General features: G+C 33.7%; 1 protein-coding gene across 5 annotated transcripts in view; it reads right to left on the reverse strand.

Annotated features, from left to right (window-relative positions):
• Window positions 1-4,871: 4,871 nt before the first annotated feature.
• Window positions 4,872-14,612, reverse strand: part of LOC128856798 (breast carcinoma-amplified sequence 3 homolog) — a 32,909-nt gene continuing 23,168 nt past the window's right edge. For 3 of the 5 annotated variants that reach the window (XM_054092141.1, XM_054092142.1, XM_054092143.1), the window contains exon 8: window positions 4,873-11,951. In XM_054092141.1, coding sequence (XP_053948116.1) covers window positions 8,647-11,951 — 3,305 coding nt within the window. In that variant the 3' untranslated portion in view covers window positions 4,873-8,646. Of the gene's footprint in view, window positions 11,952-14,612 lie in introns of all 5 variants that reach the window. The other 2 variants (XM_054092144.1, XM_054092145.1) reach the window with 2 other exon arrangements.

A 14,612-nucleotide genomic window follows, 5' to 3' on the forward strand; every position in this document is an offset into this window, starting at 1 on the left:
AATGTTAATGATTACTAAAAAAAATATGTATTTAGTTTGACAATAGTCACGCGTGATCTGTCAAAAAAAACCTATTGGAAAAAGTACCTCCAATCTGATCACCCTTTATTAGATTTACGGTTCTTTAAGCCTTTCATGTTTATGCTCCGTTTAACGGTTAAACTTGAACCCTTCTGCACAAATTCAAAATCGAACCCATTTGAACAAACTAGTTTTTAAAATGACTCAATCGAAAAATGTATGCAGCTAAAATAAAACAAAATTTCATTTCATATTTTTGGCAAAAAACCCGAATTTATTTTTTTTGTAGATAAAGACTTGTTTTTGAAAATTTTAACACATAATTGCGTTAAAATTGTCTTGTTTGCATATGCATTTTTTATATTTATCTCAAACCGTTGAGTGTTTGTTAGAATTATCGTATGCGCTGAAAAAAATCTTCGTTTCTTTCGTAAGCGCGATGATCCTTGGTTGTCACAGTTTCTGCCGATCTAGGGCATTCATTCTCTGCTAAGGAGTTACCAAAATAGTAGCCAAATCCGCAAACCGAGTCTTCCGTTTGAAGTATTTGTTCAAGTTCCATTCAGTATTTAACTCAGCCGATATAATTGAGGTGTTACATTCTGAAACACCAAATCTAATAACCACTGTAATTTTATCTTCCAATAGATGTTTCTGACAGAATGTAACGACTAAAAAATTAGATTTATTCCTTAAAAACTACCACGTATATTTAAGTATAGTCATTTATAGGTTTATGTGTTCAATATGACAAAATATTTATATACATACATATATATATTGTTTGTAAATAATAGTTTTTGTAAGCAAACAAATTATACTCCTAAATGATATTAACATTATGAATCTACGATTTTAGCATAAAAATATTGAATCAAACTTCTGGCTCTACACCATTAAAAAATTTGTGTCTTAATTCTTTTGTTTATTCATGCATAAATACAAAGTACAATTTGTATTATTTGTATCTCTGTAAAAATTTAAATATCACGGCATTACGGCTGAGGTGTTTATGATTTATTTCTCATTTCATTTTTCCCACACGATTATTATTTCATAGTTGAAAGATGATCGGTACCAAAGCACATTGAACAGGCAGTAGCAGCAGAGCAAAAACCACAAAGGAAATGTACTTTGTTTTTGCCCTTTTGTTTGGCACTAAGAATGTGAGAACTATAAAGAAAAGATTGACAGTTAAGAGTAATTTGAAAAAAATTACAATTTCAAATTAAAAAAAATCAAATCAGCTGCTCTACTGATGCTACCTGTGCAATGTGCCTTGATCGCTACCTTTTCAAATACTTTATTACAAATGTATTGCATGTATTTTGGCCCGTAGGAAATACAAAAATATTGTGTAATATCACAAATCAAATGAATGCAAACAGAGTTATTTAAACATATTAATCATTTCGTATAGTTATATGTATTTCTGTATTACCGTAGAAAAAGTAAAAAACGTCATACTAATTAATAATGCTCTTAAGGGTTTTTAAAAGTCTTACGAACTATATTTAATATTTGCATATTGTTTGTTTTTAGCTGCAAGTATTATCGTAAACAGTACGGTGTATAATATGCTATAATAATATATACATACACATATTTAGATAGTAAAATTATTCTTGAATATACGAAGCCCACACGGCACTCTACTAAGCTGTACCGGCTGAATTAAAATGAAACTCCAAATTTTCGAAATGAATAGACATTTCAAATGTATTACTAAAGTACATACCTATGTATATCAGTTGATTGACACTCAATATAAGATTTCGGGTATCCAAGGGAAGACATTTGTCATGTTTCGAAAAAAAAAATTCACTAGTCAATATAATGTGCCAACCAAATACAATAAACGTCTTATAAAAGATAAATGGAAATAAGAAAAATGTACATATGTACATATATCTGTTCTGGCAAAACGTCTATCCCACATGCTTATGTGTTACAGAATAATGAGTTATTAGAGCAAAATGCATAGTACATACATGTAAGGCCATATAAAATGTTATTTACTAGAGCAACTACTAAATCATTAAACAACTCGCTATAAGGAAAATATTTGCATACTTAAAATTAACATGAAAATATCAGTTAAATAGTATAAGTGTGTATTCGGTGACATTGCAGCACTTACAGCTATTCTTTTAGAGACTACAAAAAACGCTAATTTACCCACATGCATACATAGATTGCAAATCCTTTATCAGTATAAGCCTATGATCTCCCACAAGCTGCCTTGTATAGACATACATACTTAGTATGGCGAAAGCACGCCATCCACCGTACACTTTTCAACTCCGTGAATGTGTGGGAGAAGTTTGGGGTAAAGGTTAAGACAAAATCATTTAAAAGTGGATCAAGGTAAGATATGTATAATAAATAAGACAATAACATTCCATCAAATTATTTTTAGTGTCACTCTCCCATTCTTTGGTATTGTCCTAGGAAAATTCTGTGTCTCGTAAGTTTTTACGTAAAACATATTAAATGCAAATCTTAAGAATTAATTCAAATTTTGAAGAGTTTCATTAATTAACTCATTACCGATTTTTCAGAGGGAATATACTTGAAAACTTAATATAGTTTCGCATGCTACATTACTCGATGGTGTGCTTGTGGTTTTTGTAGAGTGTAGACTGCACTGCTAAAAACCCTATGCTTCAAGCAGGAAAAACTGACGAACTGGCTAATATAAAATTCTCCTTCATTAAGCCAACCGCCATGATATTTCGAAAAAGCTTAAAAACATAGTGGAAATACCAGGACAAATGTTAAAACTTTGGAGTTTAAAGTTTAGTAAATAAATGAACTGTTTCGCTAGCGTTTGGAATTTGAACTATAAATTTTTTAATTTTATGCCTATTGAAGTATGAAGATAAGTGTCGAAATTGGGTAGACACGGTTTCCCCTTACATTTTATATAGAAAAGATCCTAATGTTAAAGCTTTTTTCAAGAAATTAGAAGGAGAAGAGCAACAAAGACTAAAATAGTGTTCAGTTCAGTACAAAAAAAGTATTTTTATTAAGGGGGGAAGCTGGTCTAGAGCGCAAAAAATGGGCATATTTTATGAATTTATTTTGACTCAACAAAGGAATCAATCGAAAATCTGTGAAATAGGTTTAATAATATAGCTTTCATGGTACAAATACAAAATTTTTCGTCTGAATTAATTTCAAAATGGTCGCTGTCCAGCAGTGCTCCTAAGGCGCCTTTTTTTCTAGTGGGTCCATTGCCGAAGACGTAAACTCCTTAATTTTTGTCCTGGATCAAAAAATAAAATATAACAACAGAAAGAGACGTACGTAGGATTTTTTCGATATTTTGTTTTTTCGCGAAATGGTGCACGTTTGAACAAAAAGTTACAATTTTCACTATAAAGAACGACATAAAATTGTTGATTAAAAAAAAAACTATGTAATATAAATAAAAAATCCTACGTACGTCTCCGGAGAAAGGTATTTCGAATGTATTGTCAAAATTTCGTAAGAATCGGTAAAGATTTGTTCGAGTTATGTCTTCGGCCAGTTTAAAAAAAGTGATTTCGAGAAAAACGCGTTTAAAGTTGTAAGTAGCGTTCGGGGCATACCTGCGAGGCACTGCCGTCGAATGAAAAATTTGGGCATTTAGACATTTTTGCTGGCATCCCTCATTTGGTATATTATTTCTAAGACCCTAAAGCACCTTTTAAGACAAAAAAAAATTTTTCGATTTTTTCAAAATTCTAGACCAGCTTCCCCCCTTAATATCTTTAAGCATTTTTATAAGGCTAAATCTAGTTTATATAATATTTACTTCCTCTGTTAAGCAAAACCCCCTTCATTAAGATCAGTGTTTAAAAGCCCCTCTCTCTATCTGTTTTGATTTATTAGATAGCGGTTGTACATGCTATTAAAAGTTGATTACATATGTACATACGATTATGAATAATCAGCTCAATCACCAACTACATCGAAAATTCCAGTTCTCTGTGAAAACTCGTAGTAAAAATTGAGTTCACACATCTATGATTTGATTTCTCTAGTCCCTAATGTACACTCGTAGTCACTCTGATAATTTCGGTTGAAGCCGAAAAAACTCGAGCTATGCATCGTAAATACAATTCTTTAAGCTCATCCTTATAGGCATTCCTCAAAACTGCTCTACTTCTCTACTTGTCTACTTCGATGTTGAGTTGTTAAAAATATTTCTATAAATCTTGCTCAAATAAGAACTACCACTCAAAACTGTCGCTCCTACACGTGAATGGCGCTTCAGTAACTCTCACAAAGAGCTATCACTATTTGCTCCGACTCTATTTTTGTCTTCAAAATGACCGTCAATGTCCCCAAATATGCCACTACTCGCATCGTCCACATTGTCTTCGCCTGGTGGAAAGTGCATTAGATTGGTATCTAGAATATCATTTAAACTTAATGAGGGGGATGTAGATGAAGGAATGCTGCTAACACTTATTTGGTCATCGTAAAAGTCGATGTTAATAATTGTATTCTGTTCACCACATCCACTTCCTGTAAAATGGGTATCCGAAATGTTCGAGCTGGTGTTGCTAATGTTGGTGCGATTGGAAGCGCCAAACATATCGGCAGCCGCTTTACTTCTGATGAGCTCACAATTGTGAGGATTTATAGATGCAAATTTCGCGTATTCCTTTTCTGATTTGACTTCTGGTTTTCTTAATTTTTGTTGCTTTTGCAGGGCTACTTGCTGCTCTACTCCACTGAGATCTGAATTTTTGGCACTTACACTTTTGTTTTGGTCGGTCATGTCAATATTGCTCTCTCGAGAGACAGTGGTTACAGCAACCAAGCCTAAAAGTGAGAAGAGCATACAAGCATAAGAATTCACATAATAAAATCGAATGCGTCCGTATATTACACATACATACATACATTCAAATTTCAAAAAGTTTGGTTTAATAGACCACAATAATGAAACCAATAAAAATATTTTGAATTGCGTTTGTGTAAAATAAGTTTAAAGCGACCAAATAATGGTAAGTGCTGAGTAGAAGTATTTAAAATATTATATATATGTACGTCAAACCAAAATTCTCAATAAATATTTCATAAAACTTTCTTCACTTGATATTGGAAGTAAGCGGATAGTTACAAAAAGCTCCATAAGAAACAATTTTCCGACATCAGTTTCCGTATTTTATTTTTCTTTTTCGTTTACTTGGAGCAAAAAGCTGAAAATTCCAGACAGAAAAGAAAATTTCGAATATCTTCACTACAACAGTAAAGATAAAAAAAATTAAAATGGCAATCCGCGCATTTAAATGATTGCTTTCGATTTACGTTTTACCTGAAACTATTCTATTTTGCTTTATATTTCCGATTGCTGTCAAGAAAGTCCAAGTGTTGTTGGACTTAACTAGGAGACATTGCTATTACTAGGTTTTTATTAAGGCCGGCGGGCCAATTAAAAGGTCAAAAAAATCATTTTTTTTTTCCTGAAATCAATAGTTTAGATATTCAAGAACATGAGACACAAATTTTCAGAGTTAAATTCCAAGTATTTGCAGAGCTACAGAGCCGAGCGTAGTGCGGCGTCGAGCAACCGTGCGCTTATTGTTGTAGTGTATTGTTTCTGTGCACGTCTCTGTAAGTGTTTGTTTATCGGCTTTTCATTTTCACGATTTTACCTAATTTATGTACACGATTGCAAAAAAACTAAACGAGCTATCCATTTCATTCAAAATGCGTTATCTTCAGTATTGTTTTCTCTTCTATGTGAACTAAAAAAAACATCCAAAAACTTTTTTTAAGCGACTTTTTTACCCAGTTGAAGAGTTTTTTTTTCCTTGAAAACCCACTTTTTTTCTACCTTCCCCAAAAATTCGAATTTTACGTGTTTCTCCCAATTTTCTTAGTTCACATCGAAGATAATTACATCAAAATTAATAATCTTTTTTTTTTTGTTTTCAGATGAAAATTGCAAGCTGTATCTTGTACAGAAGTTGGATACTTCAGTGGCAAGGCGCTCTGGGAATCTATTGATAACTCGGCTTACAATATATTGTTGGAGATTGTACAAATTTTTTTTTTTAGTTCAAATATATATTAAACTATCTATTTTACTATTATTACTATTTGGCTAATTGTTTTTTTTCTCATCCTACAACGCTTCGCGAAAACTACTGAATTTAGGACATCTAATTGGCCCGCCGGCCTTAATAGATATTTTTATTTGATTTTGAAATGAATACTGTAAAAACTCGGATGTTCTTATTTTAACAAATGGTGTATAAAACATAATATCCATTAAACTGTTACATGCATTTGCATTCAGAGAATCACAATCATTCGTACGCAAAGACGTTCAACATGTCGATAGCGAATTTTCGAAATTTCTATACCTGCGCGTGGCATGTTAGCCGTCAAATGAGAATGTAACGCTAATCGGGAAATTTCTTCAAATTCATCCGAATCTAACCAGACGACATATATTTTAGAGGTTTTCGGATGCTGAAAAATTCAATGAAAATATTGCATTATGCATTAGTACCAAGGAATTATAGCATACAAAGTTGCGTATTACGAATTCGCTGTGTCGTCAGGCTCCATGAACAAACAAACAAGTAATGGAAACAAACAAAACAAAGTAATGGAAACAACCAAATACAAAACTTATACATACATACTTTCTTGCCACGGCGTCATCCGTGCTTTCACAATCACGCGGCACATCGTTTCCATTCGTTTGTTAATTTAAATCTCAAAAATCACAACATTGCCAAGCCAATCACTTAATTTTCACAAACATGTAAATTCTCCTCCTTTTGTTTGGGTTTGGCAAGGGACCTGACCTTAGACTTGTCAAAATCGCGAAAAATAAAGTAACTGTTTTGATTAGTATCTGTATTTGAACTCCATAAATTATGATAAATAATTAGCGATTTTTCTTTCCTGGTTTGTTATAGTTTTGCGCACGTGAAATATTAAAAGTGCTTGCGAATTGCTTGAATTTTACATCGAACACTTTATTTATAAGGTAGGAAACTTTAAAGCCGCATTATAGTGAGTGCGTTGAACCTTTATTGACAGTTTTTGCCCGCTAAATCTTTTTATAAATATGAAGTGTCTGCATAATTGCCGCCTTCAGTCGGATCTGCAATCAGACTAGTGTTGAAAGACAAACACGATGTGTTAAGTCGAAATATAATAAAATAACCAATGAATTAAAGTTTGCTTGAAACACTCATGAAAGTAATTCACTTAAAATATAACACATGGGCTGACATGGGCTGAAAAGTTACAAGGTCACATTTTGCTATAGCTCGAAAAACTCCCAAAATTCAAGGTTATTATTTAATCGAAGCAGTTGCGCTATCCCAAATAGAAGGAGAATAGACCAGGCCAAGTATTGCGACTTTACTCGGAAATGTTCAGCGTATTTTAAGTAGAGAAAAACCGTAAAATACGTTTTTTCTAAGTAATCGCCAATTCCCGCTGTTAAAGACTTTATGATGATCAATTTAAATTGCAGCCGATATCGCCTTATATCCCTTAGCGAAAAGTAATAGAGTACGCCCAATGTACACTGAAACAGGAAGCAATTTGCATTTCAACACAGTTGCTTTAAAATAGATTCTAGATAGAGGTTCTACATAATTTAGATGACGTTCAACGTTCTCAATAAGAACGAACTTAGATTTATTTTTATTTATAATATTTGTGATTTAATAAAGTCAGTTTAATATTACATTGGATTAACCTATTTACAACTTCTATTCCTTTTTATATATTCTTTATTTGCGACTTGAACATTTTATTAACTGTCAATCAATTACTAGGGAAATCAAAACAAGTACAAAAAATTTTAAAGCGGACATCTATATATATTATACATATATATATATATATATATATGTATATATATACCTATGTGTGTATTATTGATTGGTATACAATTGTTGCAGAGTAACTAAAAAATTGTCATACAAATATACTGGATAGTTATACATTTATATTTTTTAGGATATCGCGATTCAAATAACTAAACAAAGTGTCGATAACTTTCCGTTGCAACACGCAGAATGCGGTACTAATTTATATTGACAAAACCAAAATTATCAATTATCATACTTAATATTTTTGACAAATTTACAAAGTATTTTAGTTGGTGCTTCCGATCTCTCTAAATTAATTTGCCGATTATGTTTCTAGTTTAATATTTTTATTTTTTTCCAATTTTTTATATAAAACTTCTATATTTCCGTTAGTCCAATATTTATAAACTTATAAGTGCATTTTTTTATGGTTATTTTCAGGATTTATTGGGATTTATGAAATTTTGTATGGAATTACGCTATTATGTAAATTTTCTTTCTGTTTATTAGGCTTATTGTACATTGTGTCGATATAAGCAGGCTCGTTTGTGTGATTGAAATCGTAAATTATACAATAAAGGCGATTGAACCTTTGAAAAAAAAATTGAACCAAATAAGTGTTTTTAGCATTTTTGTTTTCTTTTTCCTGTTATATCGATTTTGATACCTGTTAAGCACCACCAGTGACTAAAACTCTATCTCTACTACTATTGCCAGTGTAGTATACAATATAAAAATAATATGTAATCACTACACAAGAGATACAAAACAAACAGAGGGCTAATTCTTATCTTTTACGGCGTTTTGTTTTCTTCTTTGTTGTACATAACGGTGTAACTAAACTGCCGTTGGTTGCAGTTGCTTGAGCCTGCGACGTGCTTATTCCTGGAATAGGTATTTCCGGATCAGAAACGGTTCTGCGGCTCTCCGTTTCCATGTTACTTTCTTCGGCCGAAGATGTTGAGGATGATGTGGCAGCATCAATCGCAGCCATAAGATTTATTTTATGTTCCAGTCTCTTTGTTTTCTGTTTCATGGGTGCGTTAGTAACTGCTGTACACGATGGTAAGATGAAAATATTGTCGTCAGAAGTAGTTACAGGAATCGGGCCTTCGCTGTCCGTTGTAGTAGTTGTAGAATGGGCTAGCGGCGAAGCACTTGCAACTTTGATTGGTTTTAAGATACTACAATTTCGCTTTTGAACATCTTTACTGTTTAAACTAGATAACGACGAAGATGGCACATTACTATTACTTGCTGCTACAGCTTCTAAATGAGAATCTGTCATACCAATTAATGGGCGCAACTCTTCATCATCGTCGCGAGTCACGGACTCTTCCTGCTGCTTACGTGACTCTACTTGTTGCCTCTTCCGACGCTGTTTCTTGCTTAGTTTTTTCTCTTCAATTACAATTATTTCCTCTGACGCAGAAGAATTTGCTGAGCTTGAACATTTTTCATTTGTTGTGGCTGTGTTGGTTGTATTAGTCTCTTGGGAACTTTGCTCCAAACTTAAATATTGTTCCTCGTTCTCGTTAAGCAACTTATATTCCGCTGTTGACTGCTCTCCAATCCCCGAATTTGTTGTTATGTGATGTTCTGTTGGTGGTTTATCATCATCGCTGACATTATCATTTTCGTAGTGCAACGATCCGCATAAAGCGAAAATTAAATTTTGTTGACTGAGCGCTGGTGGCAATTTTCGATCATGTCTTGGATTTTCTTGTAATGGACTATCAAAGTTAATCAAACTCAACTGCTCTGCTAAATTATCTTTGGCTTTTGTAGGCAGTTTAGTGTTTTTTTCTTTTAATAGAGTTGAATAGGGCGACATGTCTAAGGGCTCTAAAGTTGGTAAAGGAGGCAGAGATTCCAGTGGTTGCAGTGCAGAAAATCCTTCGAAACTTGGAGACCATTTGTCCTCACTTTTTCTGTTACTTTCGGTGTGCTCTGTTATGCTCTCCTTATTTTTAACTGCCTTTTTATTTTTGCCAATAGCTCCCAAATTTGGGTAATTATCAACAGTTTCAATGTTTGGCTGTACTCTAGGGGCACTACTTACAATTTTCCATACCGAATTCATAGGCATATCGAGCTGTGCGCTAGGAAAACTTTCAGATTTCACATTCAACGAAGGCAATTCTTTTTTCTCATCATTGATGGCATCATAATTTACGTCTTGTTCGGACTTTCTGTTATCACTTTTCTTAACTCCATCAACCGAGTCCTTTGCAATTGAATATTTATAAATCATTGGTGTAGCTTCAGCTGGACAAGACACTATAGTATTCTCAAAGGCTAATTTCGATTTCATATTTTTGGATTTACTACCAACAACTTTGGTACTTTCCAATACAGCATCGCTTAAATTATCAAATTCTGGCTGTGTATTTGAAGTTTTATTTGAGTCTCTTTGCTCTTTTGTTGATCCTTTTTTGGGCGATATAACAACCGCAGGACTTGATTTCGAATCAACTTTTTTGTGTTTGTTCTGTTTGTTGTTTACGTCCTGCAAAGTTTTATTTTCAAATGCTTTGGTTTTTGCTGGGTCATTTTGCTTCTTTGCTTCGGTTGTGTCAATGATTTTAATAGTATATATCCTCTCACCATCGAAATTCTTATCGTTTTCTTTAGCTGCTGGTTTCGCATCTAAAGACGGCGGCACATCGCTTAGCGAACATTTTTTCTGAATATCCGTGTTCGCATTTTTGTGAGCGCTCTCGTTCGTAGTTGTATCTTCCATTAGATTTTCAGACTTTAAATTTGTCTCTTCACTTGAATAAACGCTCTTTGTTACGAGATTATCTGAAAGATTGTCTGACTTGTCTATGCTTTTAACATTATTTTCCATTTCCAACACTTTTTTTGTCTTTTGCTGAGAAGTGTTAACGGAATGTTTTGTTTTACAAACTGTATTTAATTTTGTGTGCAGTTCTGGTGGATTTAACGTCTCTGAGGATTCTATTGATTTTGACAACGTTAAACTTTGAGGTGACTCATTGATTTTATTTTCATGAACCTCAGGATTGGATTCTGTATGTTTCATCTTTTCAATTTCAAACTTTTTAGATTCGTCACGATTTTTTTTATCCGATTTTGTAATTTCAGGCTTATTGCTTATTTTAACATCCGAAAGAGCTGGTTGGGTTCGATTCTTTATTACAGGTAAAGGGGTCATTCTTTTGAATTCTATTGCTTCTTCTTCCAAGGATGGGATGTTTTTAAAGCTTTTTTTGGTTTCATTACCTCTTACTTTATTGCTTAAATCTTCCGCAGTGGAACATTTATTCGTATCCTTACCGTGATCCGTTGTCTTGATTTTAGTTTCTGGAAAATGGCTTCTACTTGATGACGATTCTTTATGCATTTGCTTAACGCTACATTTTTCTTTTTGCTGATTTTTGTCAATTTCATTAGTTAATACGTTGGCGATTGGCTTCTCATTTTGCCGTGAAGGATCATTTAGTGTCTTCAAATTTTGTGTTATTTTTCCACTCTTCTGAATTTTTTCTCTTTTGATTAATTCGGCATCTACCTCCTTTGCTATAACTGGAACGACAAGTTTATTTTTGATTAGTTCCGGTGGCTTACAGAATTCTTTATTCTCAAAGGCTGCCTCCTCTTCTAATTTGCGTTCTTTGTCGTCGCAGAATATAGCCACCACAGGACGAAATAGAGACTCATCACAATTCTCATGTATAATACATTCTTCGGCAGCTAATTGCGACACAACTTCGTCCAGAATGTCTTTTTTCACCTCAGTCGAAATACCTGAAATCACAGTCGTTACAGTTCCCAGAGGGTTTACCACGTTTTCTACTGAAGCTGTAGAAGGTTTAGATATTTCAGATTGTCTCTTAATTGAATTTGAAAATAAGCGAGCCGTCGTCTTATTTTGGTCGCAATCGACATCAGAATCTAAATCCCAAGTACTCTTTGTAGTCAGTGATTCTGATGTCGTGGCGAAAGAGGAAGGATATGGAGCCATCGCTTTCGGGCTGAGATCGGAATCATCATCACCATTATCGGGATCTGTGCGGGCATCATAGAAGGAAACACTATCAGACGAAGCAACCTCAGAGGCTAATCGACCTTCAATAGAAAGACAGAGAAAGAGAAGAAAAACAAAACATATTGTGAGAAAGAAGCATTAACAAAAAGCCAAAGGCATTTTTCTTTGTAAATTAATATTCACGGTGCTGTGGTATCTGCATATAAACCCTTAACCCACTGTTATAGAAAATCATTTGCAATATTCAAAATTAGCTTTTTACGTTTTCGTTTTTTAGATTTGTGACAAAAGAATAAGTTTCTTGCAAAATATGTAGAGCCTTAATTAAATTTGGACTGGTCGAGGTGTGATTAAGAAAAAAGTAATTATTGCAGAAACTAGTTTCAAAGTAATGCAATTCAAAAACAAAGCTATTTAAAAGTGATCCTTTATTCAAACAAGCCATTTTAAAAATAGATGCGGATGTAAATGAAAGATGTGTGTAAGCAAGTATTAAGGAACTAATACTAAAATTAAATGCAGATTAATAATAGACTCCATGCCAATTTGTTTACCAGCACACTATAAACTAACTTGTTTAGCAGGCATTCAGCTCTATTAAGAGTATTATTGGTGTAAATAAAAAAATAAAAAAATACATATTTTAACATTTTAGTAATTCCACTTGATATATTTACATAGTTGCGGATCTTTCTCGAATACCTGCCTTTGGCTTTTTTGTCTCGTTTTCTCTTTCAATGTCTTATATTTTTCCAAAGTAAAGTTGTAGTTTATAGAGAAGGGAACTCTTCAATATCGGAATAGGAAAACCATCGGCTGGGCAAATATCACAATTATAGGAGAATGGGAACAGAAAAAGCAGCTTGCAGAAGAATGAAATTTTCATGGCGAATACGAAATATCAGCTGTAGCAGCAGAGCACAACGTATTGAAAGATACAGTGAGGCATCGCTAGTAGCATTCGAATGCGTGATTGATTATCGGTTATAAGATATACCTATATGATAGTGTATGGATTCTTAATTCTATAGAACCTGGCATTAGACAATTCGAATCAGAAATCTCCTTCACATGCAAGTAAAAGTTAATTGTAGTGCAAACTTGCTAGTTATATTGATTTAGTTTAAGAAAAGCCCGTGTTAGATTATTAAGGAAAATTGCTTTTCTTTTGCATTATTAGCATGAGGAATGCACGAATATTTTCTGTGAAATTGTAAATATATATGTAAATCTTTATAATTATGTAATAGTATGCATGCAGAATAAATTATAATCCGTCTACAACAGATTCAAGATTGATGAGCAAGGATACACGCGAAACTAACGGAATAATATGGGGACTAAATGGACGGCTCGAAGGTCTTGATTACGCTGACGATATTTGTCTTATAGCTCACACTTTTGGAAGCATGTCAAAAAAACTAACGCTGGTAGTACAAACTGCCGCAGAAGTAGGACTAAAAATAAACATTGCCAAAATAAAGGTGATGCGTGTAAACACTAACTGCACATAAATTCCAAATCAGTAACGCTGAGCTCGAAGATGGGGACTCCTTTTACTATTTGGGGAGTATTATACAGCCATGGACAGATAAATAGCAGAAATGTGAACCTTATATGTTAAGTTTTTAGTATGAATTCTGCTTTGATCAAATACATTTGTTTGTTTACATTTGTTACCGTTATTAAGCTTACATTTATGCGAGGAATTTGCCGGTTTTTTTCGATGGAATTTTTTGCGTTCTATTTTATTTATGCTTATTGCTATTTTGAACTGGACACAAAATAGCACATTTTAACTTGTGCAGCGGAGAGTAAAACTTTAATATTGTTTCAGCGATTTTTAGTACCTATAATTTTTTGTTTCTTAAATAAAGTTTTAAAGTAATTACTAAAAATGGGACATGGAAAACATTGCACGCCGGAAAAAGAGCTCTTATATACCGTATGAGTCAAAACGGAAAAAGCTATGCAGAAATAGCTGAAATGATGATGTGCTCTCGGAAAATGGTTTATAATGCTCTTAATTTAGTTAAGAAAGATTCATCCTATATAAGCAAAAACACGGAAAGAAAACCAAGCCGCGTAAAACTGATGTTAATGTGGATAGAGCTATAATACGCAAGAGCAAAGCAGATCATTTTAAGTCGGCACGGCAAATAATGCTTGAAATAAACCAAGAATCTGGTCTACAGGTGTCCAGAAAGCTTGTAGAAAGGCGGCTTAATGAATCCCAGCTGTTTTGCCGCACAAGCAGAAAAAAACCACTTCTCTCAAAAAGACATACCAAACACCAACTTGCCTTTGCAGAAGCCCACAAAGACAAATCTATTCAGTTTTGGAAAAACGTACTTTGAACCGACGAAACCAAAATAAATAGGATGGCACATGGGAAAACTATTGTACGTCGTCCAAAAAATCAAGCGCTAAATCCCACAAAAAAGGCGATGAAACACGGCGACGGCAGTATCATGGTTTGGGAGCTTTTTCCTGGCATGGTGTTGGGCCGATTGTTCGCAGGGTTGGTAAAATGTATCAGTATCTGGATATTCTCCAGAATAAAATGGAGCCATTTGTGTTTGAGTTTACGGCATTAAATTGAACATTTATGCAGGACAATGATCCAAGGCATATTGCAAAGATAGTGAAGCAATGGCTCAGAAGAGAGAAAATTAATGTACTGGATTGGCCGGCGCAGAGCCCTGATCTCAATCCAATAGAAAATTTATGGAATGCCGTTG

Source organism: Anastrepha ludens, chromosome 3, assembly GCF_028408465.1.
Source record: "Anastrepha ludens isolate Willacy chromosome 3, idAnaLude1.1, whole genome shotgun sequence".
Classification (NCBI taxonomy): Eukaryota; Metazoa; Arthropoda; class Insecta; order Diptera; family Tephritidae; genus Anastrepha; species Anastrepha ludens.